This window comes from Chlorocebus sabaeus, chromosome 1 (assembly GCF_047675955.1).
Source record: "Chlorocebus sabaeus isolate Y175 chromosome 1, mChlSab1.0.hap1, whole genome shotgun sequence".
Taxonomy (NCBI): Eukaryota; Metazoa; Chordata; class Mammalia; order Primates; family Cercopithecidae; genus Chlorocebus; species Chlorocebus sabaeus.
Genome location: NC_132904.1, coordinates 68533163 through 68550475, shown reverse-complemented (window position 1 = coordinate 68550475; position 17313 = coordinate 68533163). Strand labels below are relative to the sequence as shown.

The 17313-nt window shown below is 51.4% G+C and overlaps 3 protein-coding genes and 1 pseudogene across 8 annotated transcripts; 2 read left to right on the top strand and 2 right to left on the bottom strand.

Moving 5' to 3' along the window:
- The first annotated feature begins 1405 nt into the window (after positions 1 to 1405).
- Positions 1406 to 6874, top strand: ANAPC15 (anaphase promoting complex subunit 15). Of its 6 annotated transcripts, none has more exons than XM_073019119.1 (6): positions 1406 to 1540; positions 2692 to 2746; positions 2902 to 3031; positions 3580 to 3639; positions 3961 to 4098; positions 6605 to 6874. In XM_073019119.1, exons 3-6 carry the CDS (start codon positions 2912 to 2914, stop codon positions 6857 to 6859), a joined length of 573 nt encoding a protein of 190 aa, XP_072875220.1. In that variant the 5' UTR covers positions 1406 to 1540; positions 2692 to 2746; positions 2902 to 2911; the 3' UTR covers positions 6860 to 6874. The 6 variants fall into 6 exon arrangements, with proteins under 6 accessions (XP_072875220.1, XP_008018199.1, XP_008018198.1 ...); XM_008020007.3 differs by lacking the exon at positions 6605 to 6874 and adding an exon at positions 4246 to 4603 and having other exon boundaries at positions 1413 to 1540; XM_008020010.3 differs by lacking the exon at positions 6605 to 6874 and adding an exon at positions 4258 to 4603 and having other exon boundaries at positions 1416 to 1540.
- Positions 4596 to 10761, bottom strand: TOMT (transmembrane O-methyltransferase). The gene is made up of 4 exons (XM_008019984.3): positions 9216 to 10761; positions 8029 to 8303; positions 6091 to 6287; positions 4596 to 5603 (listed from the first exon to the last, which is right to left on the bottom strand). The coding sequence occupies exons 2-4, from the start codon at positions 8285 to 8287 to the stop codon at positions 5283 to 5285; spliced, it is 777 nt and encodes a 258-aa protein (XP_008018175.3). The 5' UTR covers positions 8288 to 8303; positions 9216 to 10761; the 3' UTR covers positions 4596 to 5282.
- On the bottom strand, positions 10071 to 10168 carry LOC119626657 (small nucleolar RNA U13; annotated as a pseudogene).
- Positions 10762 to 10868: 107 nt separating the features above from the next.
- On the top strand, positions 10869 to 17222 carry LAMTOR1 (late endosomal/lysosomal adaptor, MAPK and MTOR activator 1). Its single transcript, XM_008019985.3, has 5 exons — positions 10869 to 11064; positions 15260 to 15405; positions 15658 to 15735; positions 16098 to 16224; positions 16599 to 17222. Exons 1-5 carry the CDS (start codon positions 11023 to 11025, stop codon positions 16689 to 16691), a joined length of 486 nt encoding a protein of 161 aa, XP_008018176.1. The 5' UTR covers positions 10869 to 11022; the 3' UTR covers positions 16692 to 17222.
- Positions 17223 to 17313: the final 91 nt, after the last annotated feature.

Genomic DNA, 17313 nt, shown 5'->3' with positions numbered 1-17313 from the left:
TCTGCACTTCCATTCTCTCTCACTGAAATGCTCTTCCACAAATATCAGAAGGCTCTCTGCTCCTTCAGACCTTTACTCAAAAGTCACCTTCCCAGTGACTTTGGCCCCCCAATCAAAAATAAAACACCTCCCCTGCAAATATTTTATTCCCACTTCTCAGACTTTTCTCCTCAGTATTTACTGCAATCTTAAAACTACATATTTTATTTATCTATCTTCTTCATTGTTTACCTCTCTCATAATGAAGGCTGTATGAAAAGAGGGACTTTTTTGGTCTGTTTTGTTTACTACTGTATACCCACTACTAAGAATAGTGACGGACATATACTAAGGCACTCAATAGGTATTTGTTGAACGAATGAAAAAGGTAGTCATTTCCAAGAGGCAAAGTGTACTCTTTAATGAAAAACTATAACAAACGGTGCTATTTGGTAATATAATCACATTCAATATGCACAGTACATGACCTCTTGAACAATTCTTATCCAATCTTCACATCAGCCCAGGATAGAAGGAAGGCTGGGCAGAGATTATGATGCTGGTTGACAAAGAAGCTGAGTTCAGAGAGCAAAAGGACTCGCCAAAACTCACACATCTGGCCAGGACAGTACTGGAAATGTGGACGACTGCTGTCCCTGGAAGAGGCTGGTAAGTGATGGAGTTTAATAGGAATTGGGTTTGAAGGACCTCTGTTTCCAGAAAGCATGAGTATCTCTAAAGGGGAAGCTGAGTCAGAGGTTACTGGAACTGAGGCGTCAGCAAAGGAATGGGAGAGGTTACGAGGTTGACCTCTAAGGGGACTTGGCCCAGGTCTGAGAAGAGCAGCAGATTCCCCAAGCAACAGAATGCTGTGCCTGAGGCTGACTAGTCATTCAAGTCTGTACATAATCTCCAATGTCAGAATTCAACAGACAACCTTAAGAGAGATCACTGAGTCTACTGCATGTCTGCAGGGTTTGGCTTCCCTGGACTGTGAGGTCTTCCAGGGAAGCCACCATTTTCATAGATGTATCCCCAGTTTCTAGCAAGGCCTGGAATATAGTAATATAGGAACTCAAATATTTTTGTTCAGAGCAAAAATAAAAAAGAATGAATGTGCTCAAACGGGAAACTGAAGCTGAGAGAGCACAGACAGGAGGGACATAACATTAACCAGCAATTCTGGAGTAGTAACAGATCAGGTTTCTGGGATGCAGCAGGACAAACGGCCCTCGCACTAAGAGGTTGCTGTTAACTATTCTTCAGAAGGGGTTAACAAGCAAATGGTGCCTGGGAACAAAGCGGCAGGGGTTAAATGTAGCCGAAGTAGTGGGGCCAGGATGGAGAGGCCGATTGGCTGAGACTCGAGGCGGGTCACACTTCCTTCCCTAACACTGTGACTAAGGTATGTCAACGTCACATCCGGTTTAGTGGGCGGGAGCAGGGAACAAAAGGAGACGAAGGACGCATGCGTTTGGTGAGTCCCGGATTCTGGTGGGTTCTTCCGCTCAGGCTGAGGGAAGCGCTTCCGGGTCGCCGCCAGCTGCAGCCTCCCGGCGCGGTAAGTACAGAGACAAGGCTGCCGTCGTCTCCTTGCCCCTTCATTCTTTCTCCCACAGAAACCCATTCCCTTTGACCCGGCTGCCCAGGAGCTCCATATTGAGAGTCCTTAACCCTTAAAGAGCTCCAGTTCATTGGCCGCTTCCTCGAGACTAAGCCCCACCCCCTCACACAAGGTCCGTCATTCATTGGTGTCACTTCCTGTCACCCAGCATTTCTTTCAGTTAATTGGCCCTACCCAGGCCCCGCTTTTTTCGCGTTTAGCAACCCTATAAGGCCAAATTTCTGTCTTGAGTCCCGCCCTACTTTCTTTCTGTTGGTCAACTGCATGGTCATTACCGTAATGAGTAAAGAATGGGCGGTGGCTTTGCGACGGTGGGTTGGGCTTTCCGAGCTGAGATCTCTGGCCTGTCAGTACTTCTTGGACATGAGGGTGTTTTCTCTCGTGCCTAATTACGCAGGTTAGGAATCTGAGATACAGGGAAGGGCAGCGGCTGGCCCTGGGTTGGTCAGATAAATTAGGACAGAAGCAGGACCAGGCATCAATTCTTTTCTCCTGCTCATCACTTTCACGGAGGAGTTCTAAGTCCCGACTCACTGTATGACCTAAAGCCAGTCTCTGCCTGTCGCTGGGCCTCAGTTTGCCTGTCCTCAGTTTAATAAAGATTATCTAGCACTCCTGGTCGGCTCCCTCAGCCGCTCAAAGCTGATTGTACCCTTATAATGTTAGTTCATCCATTCAATCTTACATCTACTTATTTATCCACTTATTCATGCCTCCTAGAATGTCTTACTAAGCCCTACTTGCATATGCTACAATCCCCCCACCCCAACATTTGGCTGTGATTCATGAGCGGTCGTTACTGTCCTAAATTTCTGACACTGGGTGGGTGTGGTATGGGCCATCATAAAGGTGCAAAAAGCAGGTTTTAGTGTGTGGAGGAGGTAGGGATAATTTCAGTAGAACCCTGCTACCTCTAATTTTGTATAATTTCATAATGCCAGTCTGCATTCTGGATTCCTATTCCTACACTTGACTCCCATTCCCTTCCCTCCTTGAACAACCTGCAAACAGCTTTATTTATCCATTATTTACTTAATTATCAGAATAACTTTGACGGTGGTATAATTGTTATTATCCCCATTTTACAGATGAAGACATTGAGGCTCAGAGAGGTTAAGTGACTCAGCCAAGGTCAAACAGCTAGTAAGTGTTGAAGCCAGGACTCAAAGCCAGGTCTATCTGATTCCTAGTGGGAGGGGCTGCTTTCCTGCTGTCTTCCACCCTATCCCTAAATCAAATTACAACCAAATTAAAAATGAAAACTAAGCAAAACACATTCACTTGACCCTTTGCCTCAGTCTAGGAGCCATGTCCACTTTGTTCCCCTCACTCTTCCCTCGTGTGACTGAGACACTGTGGTTTAATCTGGATCGACCCTGTGTGGAAGAGACAGAGCTGCAGCAGCAAGAACAGCAGCATCAGGCCTGGGTGAGTGAGCAGCTAGCACAGCACAGAGACCCCAGCACAGACAGAGACCCCCTTCAGTGGGCCATGACCCAGCCTTATTCTGGAAATCTGCCCAGGAAGAGCTTTTTGCTCTCAGCTGGGAATAATCAGGCTGGGAGCCAGGGAGCCAAGGTTCTCATCTTGTCATACCCTAATTTACAGGGGTACCATGTGACTTCTGGGCCAGATTAGAGCCCAGGCTGCTGACACTCAGCCCAAGCTCTTTTCCCTAAGCACAGGAAATAATTTTGACTATTGAGGATCTAGCAGATGACGCTTTCTAGGCTGGTAATTCTCTCACTTCATCCTCACCATAATTATACGAAAAAACCAAGGCTCAGAAAGTTTAAGTATTTAGATCAAGTTCATAAATGGCAGATGACAAGAAAGGGATTGAATCTCCCTGAGAACTGGGAGGAAGCTTCTCCCCCACACGTGTGGCTCGTCTTCTGGGCAGAACGGGCCAGTCCCATGCCCCTGACCTGCCCTACTTGGGCTCTGGCCTTGTTCGTCTGTGCCTCTGCCCACAGCTCCAAAGCATCGCAGAGAAAGACAACAACCTGGTTCCTATTGGCAAGCCAGCCTCAGAGGTGAGTGGCTCTAGCAGGTGGGGCCTGTGTGGGGGCCACAGTGGACCGAGGCTCTGCTCTAATTCTGAATGTCCTGCCTCTCACCCAGAGCAGTTGTGGTTCTCAGATCTGGGTGAAGGGCCAAAACAGGAGATAGAAGGGGTGGGCATTGGGCCTAGCATTAAGGTCCTGCAGAACATGCACCAGCCTGCTAGACTCAAGGAGGGAGGGTTGGGGTGGGGGGGGGTCATTCATTGGCCCTAGAGAGAGGTTCAAGTGGGTCAGTTCTTGAACTGATCCACGCAGGCCTGTAGGGCTTACAGGCTCTGTCCTGCCCACCAGCACTATGACGACGAGGAAGAAGAGGATGATGAAGACGATGAGGATAGTGAAGAGGACTCAGAGGATGATGAGGACATGCAGGACATGGACGAAATGAATGACTACAATGAGTCGCCTGATGACGGAGAGGTCAATGAGGTAGGCAGGGGGTATGGGGGAGGGCCTCTCTTCCTGGGCCCCTGCTTCTGACCCAGTTGATGGCCAAAGGGTACAGAAACCCTGGATCCAGCCAGGGGCAGGATCTGGGGCTGAGGCTGGCTGAGGCCCCTCCCCACCCACACCCAGCCTCCTCTCCAGGTGGACATGGAAGGCAACGAACAGGATCAGGACCAGTGGATGATCTAGGTAGACAAGGCAGGGTGGCCTCAGAGAGATTCCAGGCCAGCCCAAACTACCCTGCATCCCAACCCCCAACCCCTGCCCACAGAACCAGCTGATGGCCCCAGTGCCTGAAAGTGCCCTTGGGCACCTCCTCAGCTGCTGCCAGGATCTGGTCTCCTTGGCCCCTCCCAGGCCATCGATCTGCACTTGAAATCCCCAGGGCCTGAGCCCCACTCCACCTTCCTGGCCAGTACCTCACCCCTTGATTGGCAGGTCTGGTCTCTTTCTAAGTTTCTTTAATAAAGACAAAGGAGTGATTTTCCCCCCATGTCTATTCGCTCTTTGTTGGTGGGGCCCAGAGGAGTCCAGCATCTTCTTTTGGGCTTTGGGGAGAGGGCACTCAAGGGACATCAGCCACACCTAATTGGCTAAGTGGGCCAGGGTTAGGGAAGGCCAGGGCATGCCTGGCCCTGGGTCCAGGGTTCTGTGCCATTTTCTCTGGCCCAGCTTGCATCCAGCTATTCCTGCAGGGCCTCTAACTCACTGTCTGCCACTTCCTCTGATCCCACCCCGAATGGCATGGGCTGAGGATGGGAGGCTTTCTGAGGCCGAGAACTGGGAGGTCCCTGGAGCTCTCCCATCCAGCTTCCTTCATGTTAAGAGAGAAGATTAAATCTCAGAGCAAGGCAGGGATTCCCTTGGAGTCACTCAGCAAATCAGTGACGGAGATGGGTCGGGAGCTCAGCAAGAATGCTGTCAGTCCATGGTTCTCCCTGGAAAGAGGGGGCCTAGTGAGACCAAGCAGCCTGATAGAACTTGACACTTGAGGTCAGTGTAGAGGTTGAAAGGGGTCAGAGGTGGGAAGAGAGACTCCCTAGCCCTAAGCCCAGCATGTGTCAAGGCCCCAAACAGGAAAGGGAGCAGATTCTGAGGTCCCTGCTTGGGTGGGGGTGGGGGTGGGGGTGGGTGTGGGCATCAGTAAGTACCCCTGGGCCTGGACCTCAGCCTGGTCCAGCATAGGTGAGCTGAGCTATGCCATCCTTGATAGCGGGGAAGCCTGGAAGGCCAGTGTGGTAGAGGCGGCAACGGTAGCGGCCACAGCTCTTAGCATACTGCAAGAAGCGGGGTGCACCAGGGAAGAGCACATGGTCAGCCAGCACAGTGGCACCTGCTGGCAGTAGGGCATGGGCCTCCAGCAGCTGCAGGTCCCTCAGGTAACATCGTGGCCGGTGTATCAGGAGCACCAGGTCTGCCCGACTCAGCTGATACTGGGTGCGTAGGCACGAGATCACCTCCTCTGAGCTGCCCACGATGAGCTCCACCTGTGAGGATAGGGGGAGCTGGAGGTGAGGGTGGGGGGAATTGTTCTCCCAGTGAAGACCCCACCAGGATCTGGCTTACTTCATGCCAGGTCCTGGCTTAGCTCCCCATGAGTGTTCTCACATTTCCTCTGACCTCAGAACCTAAGAAGTCAGGATCAGTACTGTGATTTCCATTCTACCTGTGAAGAAGCTGAGGTTCAGAGGATGCATGCTTTGCTAAAGGTCACATAGCTAACAAGAGGCAGAGTAAGAGCTGGACCCAAATTTGCTGGGTTCCAGAGGCCTTCCTCTTAGCTGTTTCTTTTGTCATCCGGCAGAAAATAATGTGCAGATGACTTGGGACAGGAGGACACACCATCCAGCATCACAGTCCCCAGAGTGGAGGAGGTGTTTCCTTCTCCTTAGATGGGAGTCCCTCACAAGGGATGTCTGGCTAGGGTAAGGCCTGGGGTGACAGAAATCTGGGTTGGGGAGATGGGAGACTGACCATGTGCTCATCAAAGCCGGCCAGGCGGATGAGTTTTTCAGCCACTGCTGCTGTGCGTGGGTCCCGCTCCACAGTAAGAAGGCGACCCCCAGGGGGCAGGGCTCGGGCAATAAGCAGGGTGGAGTATCCACAGTACGTTCCCAATTCCAGCACACAGGCAGGGGCCTTCTCCTCCACCAGCCGCATCAGAATCTGACCTATGTGGGGAGATGGCTGTTGCAGAAGACATGGGAGACGAATGCAGGGCCCCTGATAGAAAGATATCTCAAATGCTCACCCGCCTCACTGCAGCTCCCAACCAGTTGGGGTCTCATCTGTCTCTTGTACCATAGCCCCAACTGCCCTCCGGGTCCCCGTCTCCTACAGTGTAGTCTTCACACCAGCCCTGGAATCTTTCCAACCAATCTGACCTTATTACTCCTTGGCTCCTGTGAGCTGAAGGCCTTTGGGATTGAACTTGGGATCCTCAGCCTGGCATTCAGGACCTTGGACCTGATCCTATTCCACCTCCCAGGTTCATCTCTCAGTACTTCCCACCTATGGCCTGTATCACAGCCATCCCAAACAACTGTACCCAGAATCCATCATGCCATCTCATTCCTTCATGCCACATGTGTATATGTGGCTGGCTTTGCCCTTCCCACCCCCATCTCCATCTGCCTGGCCAACTCAAAACTTCCAGATTCAGTTCAAATGTTGCTCTTTCTCCATGAGGTCCCAGGCAGAAACAACCACCCTATCTTTGAGATTTATGAAAGGTCTCTGTTAGAATTTGTAGTTTCATTCCCCTTTTATTGCTCATTGAATATATTTCTGATCTTGGAATTGGACGAACTTCTATTTATTTATTTATTTATGAGACCAGGTCTTGCTGTATTGCCCAGGCTGGAGTGCAGTAGCGTGATCATGGCTCACTGCAGCCTTGACCACCCAGGCTCAGGCAATCCTCCCACCTCAGCCTGCCTAGTAGCTGGGACCATAGTTACTCACCACCACACCCGGCTAATTTTTAAATTTTTTGTACAAACGGGTCTCACTTTGTTGCCCAGGCTAGTCTCGAACTCCTGGGCTCAAGTGATCCTCCTGCCTTGGTCTCCCAAAGTGCTGGGATTACAGGCACGAGCCACCAGTGCCTCAGCCAGTGAGCCACCAGAAATTCAGCCAGTGAATTTCTGAATTTCTTTCCTTTTTTTTTTTTTTTTTTTGAGACAGGGTCTTGCTCTGTCACCCATGCTGGAGAGTGCAGTGGCACAATCACGGCTCGCTGCAGCCTCAGCCTCCTGGGCTCAAGCAGTCCTCCCACCTCAGCCTCCAAAGTAGCTGGGGCCACAGGTGTGTGCCACCATGCCCAGGTAATTTTTGCATTTTTTGTAGAGATGGGTTTTTGCCATGTTGCCCAAGCCGGTCTCAAACTCCTGAGCTCAGGCAGTCTGCCCACCTCGGCCTCTCAAAGTGCTGGGATTACAGGTGCGAACCACCACACAGCCGAATTTCTTAAATAAGACCCTAAAAGCATTTATGCTGGGACTGAGATAAATCCAGGCAGACAGCTACCCTAAATGGTATGTGGAAGCCTCCATGGTGGAGAAGAAAGATGTGGAGACAGATAATTACAAAGCTATGGGTTATCTGCTGAGATGGTTATTCCACTGTGTATTACGCTTCCTTTGAGGCCAGCATTTATGGCTAGTTCATCTCTGTGGCCTCTACCCCCCTCCCTGGCACCTAGCACATTCCTAATACAAAAGAGGTGGCAATAAATGTTTGCTGAATAAATGACTTAGTCCAAGCTCCCCTTTTCCAGATGAGAAAAAAAAAGAGGCCCTAAAAGAGGATCAAGAACCTGCCCTATTCCCCCAGTAAAGCAGCAACAGATCCCAAATATTCCTTCACTGCCTTGGGGGTACTTCTTGGAGCAGAAGGCTATGGAACACTGACCTTTGACAGGCCCCATATGGCTCAAGTACTCGCAGTGGCTGCTCCAGTGGTCCAGGGTGGTGAGGATGTGACCGGGGTCACCGGGCAGGGCATGGGTGAGCACGTAGCTGAAGGCCCGCTCCTCAATCCGCAGCCCTGACAGGCAGTCTCGGAGGCTTCGCAGCAAGACCGTGCCCACCAGCAATCGGAAGTAGTGCCGGTACCGCACCAGCAATGTTACCACCAGTGGCAGGAAGGCCAGTGCAATGGCAGGGGACATGGTCCCTACCTGGGTCCTGGGGTGGAGGGAGGGAAACCCACACCCACAATTTAACTATTTGTGTAGCCTTTGCCAGTAGCAATTATCCTTATGTTTTACAAACCATGGCTCAGAAAGGCTAAGGCTTTTGTCCAGAGTCACACAGCAGAACTGGGATTTGAATCCAGGTTAATATGATTCCAAGCCTGTGTACTTTCAAGGACTCCATACTGTCTACTTTCAGCACCCAGCCCCAAATCACCTCTTCCCAGTCCCAACCCCTGGTTCCATCTTCACATTGTTCCCCTGACTTGTTTCTCTTTATCCCTGAAGTCACCCCTTCTTCAGGACCCCTTTCACTAGTTCCCTTCTGGGATATCTTCCCCCACCCCTACCCTCTGCCTGCTTGGACTCCTCTGACCACTGCTGTGTAGCAAAAGAGCATAGGTTTGCAGTCAAAAACACCTTCACCATCACTGTGCCCTGCCTCAGTAAAAGGCAATCAAAATACTCCATAGGGTGTTAGGGTGAGATGTCCTCTTTCCCACCCCAGGACCCTCCCTCTGCCTGCTCTTCCCTGCGGATAGGAGGAGTCTTTGATTCTGTAATAATTCTCCAGCCCTATCTCCTCTCCGCTGTATTCCCTTCTTCTCCTGTGCTGTCTTAGAATTCCCTTCACAAATGTGTACATACACATAACACACAGCACACATATTCCCTCTACTCAGCTCTTCTCTCCAGAGGCCTATGGGGAATGGGCCTCTCCTCCCATGTCCTGGGCCATTCTCTTCCTCATCTAGATCTGACCTCCTTGCAGGCCTTCTTGCAAGGCCCCTGGTGGTGGCGGGGAGTAAAAATGAAAGAGTGTATGGATGGGTGTGAATAGATGAGTGATGCGGTGGGCTTGAACTGGTGTGCTTGGGAACCCACAATCCAGGGCCCTGCTTACCTGGGCTGGAGGCTCCTGCTTAGGCAAGACCAGAGCACAGGACAGGTTGAGGGAGTCCAGGGCCTGCTGTGGGGGATAACTCTGAGCAGGAGGCTGGACTGGCTTTCAATTATTCATGCTGAGGTGGCTGCTGTCACCTGAGACCTGCAGTTCAAGTTACCAGCCCCAGGGATGAGCTTAAGCTGCCTCCTACCCTTCAGGAACCTCAAAAGATTTACAGAACCTCAGGGTCTTGATTTGAGGGGTTGTAAGAGGTACGAGATCTGGCGACTTCTGCGATCCCTTGGATCAGAAGATGGGGCATGGGGTGAGCCAAGGTGATGGGGTGACTGTAATGTACTCACTGATATGCAAGTTTTTTGTAAGCAAGGCCATGCCTTGGGCCACAGGTAAGAGTCAGAACCTGTCATTGTGCTCCAGGAACTCCCAAGTTTGGTAGGTGAGACTGACCCAGGAACATAGAATATAGTGTGATCACTATTGGATGTTCCATGACTACAGGGACTTTGGCTGTTTTGTGAACTGATGCATATCCAGATATAACAGTGTGTGGCACATAGTAGACGCTCAGCAAATATTTGTTAATAAATGCATGAATTAACACTGGATGAGGATTAAGCATAGAGAGCTGGACATGTCCAGAGAATGGGGTCAGAGAAGGTAATCAGGAGGACATTGTACTGAGTCTCGAAGACAGTAGGCAGACCAGGCTGCATGTGCAAAGTCCAGTAGATCAATCAGGAAACATCATTTCTCTACGTCCAGTGAAACACATTGCTCACCCCTCCACCCCCTCACCCCTCACCTCAGAACATGCAGTGGAAGAGAGGTGTCAGGCTCTGCGTGACTTTGATATGTCAGATGGGTAATGTGCCAAAACAAGATTTGAGGGTGGGCGCATTTCACACACGCGGGTGAACACCCAATCACACGCGCATGAACAACAAATGGATCACTATACAATTTTGGACGGACTTGGACCTGTGTTCAGGGCCCAAGGGAAGACATGGGGGAGGAGGGGCGTTTAGGAAAAGAAAACTGATGGTCAGCTTTGTGCGTTAGATTTACTATGGGTCCTGTAAAAAAAAGGCAGAATTAAAGATAAAAGCCTGAAGGCAGAGAGGTCAGTGAGGTGACTTCTATCTCCTCCACCAGGATTTATCTCCGCTCCGCGTCAGCATGTGAAGGTAGTATAAGGTCCCTTCTTCCTGTAAGTCGCAGATCCCCAGCCCAGATGCAGAATACACCCTCTGTGTATTCACCCCCAGCCCAGCTGGGCGATACACCCTCTTTTCCCCTACTGGGTACCGGTCATCTGGATCCTCTGTGTGTGCACCCAGGCTGTACGATCTAGGAGCGTCAGGCCTGGATCCCACTCGCCCCTTGCATGGCATTTAGAAGAGTATATCACAAGGGCATACAAGGGCATTTGCTACGAGTTCGCTCAATGGCCCAGAGAAGTGGCCTAGTGGCCACGAGAACGCATAACACAATTCACGACAGCCTCTACTGCCAGTTTAGAGACTGGAAAGATGAAGTCATGTGATCCGCCCCTCCCTTTCCTCGCTTCACTTGCCTGCGTGTCCGGTTACGCCTTCCCATTGGTTGACAACGATCACGCGCTAGCGGGCGGGACCGGAAGCTGGGGTATTGCCTGAGGCGGCCCAGCGGCTCCGGGAGAAGGGATACTGGGGGTGGCGGCGGGTGGTTGCCTGCGGGAGGCAGTTGCGGGTCATGTGACCGGAAGGGCTCCTGACGGACGCCGTCCCTCCTCGGCGCGGCCTGAGCGCCCGGCCTGACCCCGGCCATGGGGTGCTGCTACAGCAGCGAGAACGAGGACTCGGACCAGGTGCGGCCGCGGCAGGCGGGGCTCGGGAATGAGGGCTAAGACCCTGGGGCATGGGGCCCCAGAAAGAAATCTGCGGAGAACGGGCAGCCGGACTGCAGGGCTCACTGAATACGGAGGCCTGGAGGGGACAGATTACACAGGAGACGCCAAGCCGGACTCCTACCCCAGTTAAAGCCCCAGCTTTCTACGCGGTCCCCGCCTCGGGGTGTACAGGCAGCCGCCTGTCCGGCTCGCTCCCACCACTTCCGTTTGCTCCTACCTTCAAAACTTTCCAGATTCAAGGATCCTCAGTCTAGGTCCCCGGGAAATACTCCCTTGCCAGCTTCCTGTGGGCTTTGCGAATCCATTGCAGGGGTGGGTAAGCTGAGGCCCTGAGTTAGGCTGTCCTGCCATGAATCAGGAATTCATGTATCGTCTTAGTCCCTGGGGTTGCAGAAGGAAGGTCGCTGCTAGTCTAGGGCCAGAGGACGATTCTGGAAGTTGGTGGCCTTTGAGTTGGCCAATGAAGGATTTAATGGATACAGTGAGGACATCGGGACATGGGGGAAATTGTCTGGGAAGCAACAAAGAGGGTTTAGCTTTGACTAGATTGTGGTAAAAGAGAAATGGAGCGGGAAGTTCATTTGGTTCTGAGTTTGGCTTGCCTCAGTGCAGTCTGCCTGGGGCCTGAGGGTTCCTTTAGCTGGAGACATGCCTGTTCTGAGAATTTGGCTGTAGATCTGATCCCTCTGACGAAAGGCTTAGGCTGGGGAGACCTGTACAGTTTTAAATTCTCCCTCTTCCTCTTAGTGCATTCTCACTTCTCTCCATATTCTAATCCCTGCCCCGCCTGGCCTGACATTCAAGGATGAAGTCTCAAGTTGCTGTCCACTCTCCTTTTTTGATCGTCTCTAACCCTGGATTATACATTTGAACATATAGTAGACCTGAGAAAGTAGAAAGGTTTCAAGTAGCTCACAGTCTAATAGGGGAGATGGTCACAAAAATAGATTATATCACTGGTACTTGGGAAGTAGTTATTTCTTCAGTGAACGTATTTTGGATTAAGGGCTTAAGCTTAGGAAAATGTCATTTGTGGCCGGGCGCGGTGGCTCAAGCCTGTAATCCCAGCACTTTGGGAGGCCGAGACGGGTGGATCATGAGGTCAGGAGATCGAGATCGTCCTGGCTAACACGGTGAAACCTCGTCTCTACTAAAAAATACAAAAAAAAAATAGCCGGGTGAGGTGGCGGGCGCCTGTAGTCCCAGCTACTCGGGAGGCTGAGGCAGGAGAATGGCGTGGACCCGGGAGGCAGGGCTTGCAGTGAGCTGAGATCCGGCCACTGCACTCCAGCCTGGGAGACAGAGCGAGACTCCGTCTCAAAAAAAAAAAAAAAAAAAGAAAATGTCATTTGTATGGGAAGCAAGGGGTGGCTTCTGGTTCTCAATTCTCCATACACCCAATGAACACATATTTCCTTTGCTCTGTGTTAGGCATGTGTCATCCTAATACCTCTCACTTCACCTCCACCTTTTTGAGAAAGAGACAACAATAACCCTGCCTACTGGGAGAGCTGTGGCCTAGTGGGAAATTGTCCCTTAAAGCATAATGTGGACTCTTGCAGGGAATGAGTCAAGAACGATTAATGCCTTATGAGAAAGGATACCAGCTTCTACTTGGAAGGGAGAGCTGGGCCTGCTGCTCTCCTGAATCTCTACCTTCTCCTTGGTAGGCTCTCCTTTCTGTTCCTAACACCCAGAGAAGGTGTTTAATCACTGCTGGGTGATTTGAGGCCTCACGTAGCAAGAGCCGTAATCATCCACCTCCCAGAGTCCCTCTTTCAGTTCTTGGGCAGGCTCCTCTCCCACTCTCATCTCTGTCTCTTTATCACAATAAAAAATGTACAACACATTACAGTTTACAAAGGGCCTTGATAGTTATCTAATTTGACTCTTGCCAGACATCTGTCATATTAGTGTGGGTTATGTCTATTTAAAGGTGAGGAAAAAGTTCAGAGAAGCTAAGTGATTTGGCCAAGCTGAGAAGTGCTAATGCCCAGGTGTTCTGATGCCAAGCCATGTACTTTATCCATGGGGCCAAGCAGTCTCATCTATGCCCCTAGACCAGGTGGCCAGTCATGGGCAGGGTGCTATGTCTGTGCTAAGGTAGACAGTGAAACCCTGCCTCTTGGGTTACACTGACGCAGAGACAAACCTTGATGTGACAAACCTAACCCATGCTCCACTCGCACTTCGGGAATGGGGTGATACTTGTCTACTCTGAAGGGGGTAGCATGGCCTCTTCTTTAAGTCTAGGTTTCAAGAAAACAACCTTGTTCCTCCCTTGATCTTAGCTGAAGGCTGAGAAGTGATCAGCCAACCTTCTTCTTGAAGAACCCCTGATAGGGAAGAGACTACCCTGTCCTGCAGGAAGATCTGTCTGAAGTGGAGCTGGGAGAAGAACAGACACATAGGAAGCTAACTTGGGCTTCATTATGGAGCCAGCTTTCCTTAGAAATACATAGTTTTATCTTTGGCAAACATTTTGTCTTTTTAGCTCTTTAATACTGAGCCTATGTTTTAGGGAGGAAGGGTGTCTGGGAGTTTATAGAGGTGATGGGGCAAAGCCCATAGCTTCTGTCTTTTGCTGCTGGGAACTGGATCAAATTGCCTGAGGACACTTGGGCAACCTAGGCTTGAGAAAGAAGAGTAAGATGAAAAGGCTGGGCCTCCCTAAGCAGGGCAGGAGGAAGTAGCCCTCTACAAGGAGAGTTGTGGAGTTGTGGGCAGGGGAGCTGGAGCCTGCAGCAGGAAAGACTGAGGAACTGAGACAGGCCTGGAGGGGAGCATTGAGGAGTCTGACACTGAAGGTTGGTGAGTCAGCATTAGCCAGGATGTCCCCCTGGACCCATCCTTGGCTTTGTCCAGGGCACTCTTGCTCTTTATGGGTTGGATAGATACCCAGCAGGTGTGTTTTTCCAATTTACCACTGATAACAGCAGTCAAGGATTTGCAGCTGATGGACTCAAGGCAGGGTCAAATCCAGAAATATTACAGTAGATAGAACAGGGGACTGAAACAGGACAAGTAGTAAGACCAAACCAGTGAGGAAGCTTGGTTTGGTCTTACGTTAGTTCAGGGGTTGTGATTATCAGCATAGGCCAGCAGTAACAGGGCTGCTGAAAATTTACATGGGCTACTCAGGTGGTTTAGCAAGGGCGGGAATAGCTCCATTGTTGTTTGTTTTGAGATGGAGTCTTGCTCTCTTGCCCAGGCTGGAGTACAGTGGCACAGTCCTAGCTCACTGCAGCCTCAAACCCTGGGTTCATACAGTCCTCGCACTTCAGCCTCCCAAGTAGCTGGGACTGCAGGGCTCACACTACCAAGTCCAGCTAATTTTTTTTTTTTTTTGTAGAGACAAGGTCTTGCTTTGTTGCCCGGGCTGGTCTCAAACTCCTGGACTCAAGCAATCCTCCTGCTTTGGGCTCCCAAAGTGTTGGGATTCCCAGTATAAATCACCACACACGGGTACAGCTCTACTCCTCAGATCAGGATACACCTCGTACACTCAGTTTGATTCTGGGAGTCACATAGAAAAAGAGTACCAGAGCACAAGAGGGTGAACACCTTCCTAGGGACCTGCCTTCAAGAAGGGAACACACTTGTACTGTGTGACCCAGAGCTGGGCTGGGATTCCTGCCCTGACATAATTTGAGAAATGGCCATGGAGAGGTTGGGCTTTCTTTCCCTTGGGGCCTAGGGCCTTGTCTGGACTCACCAGGGCTTCCATCTTGGAAGGAAACAGCTTTGCTGGGGAGGGCCTGGTCCTGGGGGATGAGGAGGGCTGTTCTTGGGCTCCTGACTTGCAAACTCCTCTGTCTTCCAGTCTCTAGTATCCTTTCTCTGCCAGGTCCTAGAATGTTTTTCAAGCTCCAGGGCTGTTGCTGACTATCTGCTTTGTGCCTCTGTCCCTTTTTTCAGGGCCTCTAGGACTGCCTGGCTCTACTCTCGTTTATCCTAGAACACCAACTCAGCTGAGCTCCCAAGGATAGGCAGGAACTGAGTCTTATCTGGCATTCCATAAAGCTGGGCACTTTGGATATTCCTTATAGAAATATTTTTGGTGTTTAAGGTCAGAGCTGGGCTGAGGGTAGCACCCATGAAAGGCAGGATCTAAGGGTCCTGGGGTTGACTTCTCTCCCATGACCACTTCTAGGACCGAGAGGAGCGGAAGCTGCTGCTGGACCCTAGCAGCCCCCCTACCAAAGCTCTCAATGGAGCCGAGCCCAACTACCACAGCCTGCCTTCCGCTCGCACTGATGAGCAGGCCCTACTCTCTTCCATCCTTGCCAAGACAGCCAGGTAAATGTCAGAGGACCAGGCCTGGGTCAGAGCTCCTCTATCCATATTAAAGGCCAGGATAGAAGGAGCGAGGCTCAGGACATGGGGGATGGGATGAGGTCACTGGAGAGAGGTGCCTCCACGTCCAGCCCTGCTCCAGTAGGCAGGAGGGAAACTGGTGTCAGATAACCCTGGAGTTGGTACCTGGCACTGAGTCCTGTTTGTCCTTCTCAAAAGCACCTGTCATGTCATCTCTGTCTCTTCTCCCCAAAGCAACATCATTGATGTATCTGCTGCAGACTCACAGGGCATGGAGCAGCATGAATACATGGACCGTGCCAGGCAGTACAGGTAAGCACCTGGCCAGCGTGGGTCCCTCAGGCTACTTGGGCTCCTACCCTCCATCACTGTTCCAGCTTCGGAGCCTGGCCCCTAGTCCAAGCTTCTCATTTGGTGCAGCCCTGGAGACTGACCACAGATCACTTGGGTGCTTCAGTAAATATTCATGTCAGCCCTGTTTACCCTGTGACACTCTCGAGGGCATTGAGGCCAAGGGAGGTGGGCCTAGAGTGAGTCTGTGATGAGCTGAGACCTTCCCTCCCAGATAGCCCCCTCAGCACGCTGCTTCTCTGGCCTGAGGGGATGAGGCTTACCTGGGCTGGGCAGGGCAGACTGTGGCTTAACTGCCTACCCCCACCCCCTCTCTCGGTCAGCACCCGCTTGGCTGTGCTGAGCAGCAGCCTGACCCATTGGAAGAAGCTGCCACCGCTGCCGTCTCTTACCAGCCAGCCCCACCAAGTGCTGGCCAGTGAGCCCATCCCGTTCTCTGATTTGCAGCAGGTGAGACACCCCTTGCCTGCCCCTGCCCACCCTTCCCACACTGCCCAGGGTATGGCAGAGGGTTCACCCACTCTGCCTCAGAGGAGGTAGGGAAGATGGAGTTAGGGAGCCTGGTAGCCTTGTGGGCCCCAGTTCCCTCTCACCTCGTTCTCTTAACGTATGTCTTTCCTATCTCCTTCCCGCAACCTTTATTGTTTCACTCCCCTTTGTTCTTTTCCTTCTGTCTCTCCCATCCCTGTCTTTCTCTCTGCCTTCCTGTTCCCCATCATTCCTTCCTTCTCCTTCATCACCGTCTTATCTCCCCTCCCTCTTTTTCCTGATCGGCCTCCTCACCTGTCTCTGTTCCTCTCCTCCCCGGTCCCTCTCTGTCTTAGGTCTCCAGGATAGCTGCATATGCCTACAGTGCACTTTCTCAGATCCGTGTGGACGCAAAAGAGGAGCTGGTTGTACAGTTTGGGATCCCATGAAGAGAGGGGTCCTTGGACAGCTCTTCTCCTCTCTTCATCCCATCTCTACCCCACCCCCTTGGCCCCCAGCCTCACTGCGGCTTATATAGTACCCTAACCTGCTACTAATCACAGAGAAAAATGTGAAGAAGGAGGAGAAGAGGAAGGCTGGAAGCCTGAGCAAGTGAGGGTAGAATCTTATGGGACTGGCCTTTGAAGCTCTGGCCAGGGATGGGGTGGGGGCCAAAAGGACAGAGCCTGGTATGTCGTCATAGTCATTGAGAATGTGGAGATACCAGTTTGGGTGGGGGGTGATCACCAGGGGACCTAGGGAGATCCCCTTCCCACCCTCTCTCTTGGCCTCAAAGTCACTCCTGCCCCCTCTCCCTGACTTGGTGCTCACATGCACCTCACAAGGGTTTGTGACCAGGGTCTGGATGAGCTTGAATTTGAATGAATTGAGTTTGTATTTCTAGAACCCTGGGTTTTTACATGTTTGGTCTTTTTTTTGTTTTGGTTTGTCACCCTCGATAAAGGAAGTATATTCATCCATGTGCTGGTTCTGGCCCCTCTGTCCTATCCATTCTACTTTTGACTACTCAGGTCTATGAGAGTAAGATGGGGGGCAGGGGGCATCTTGCAG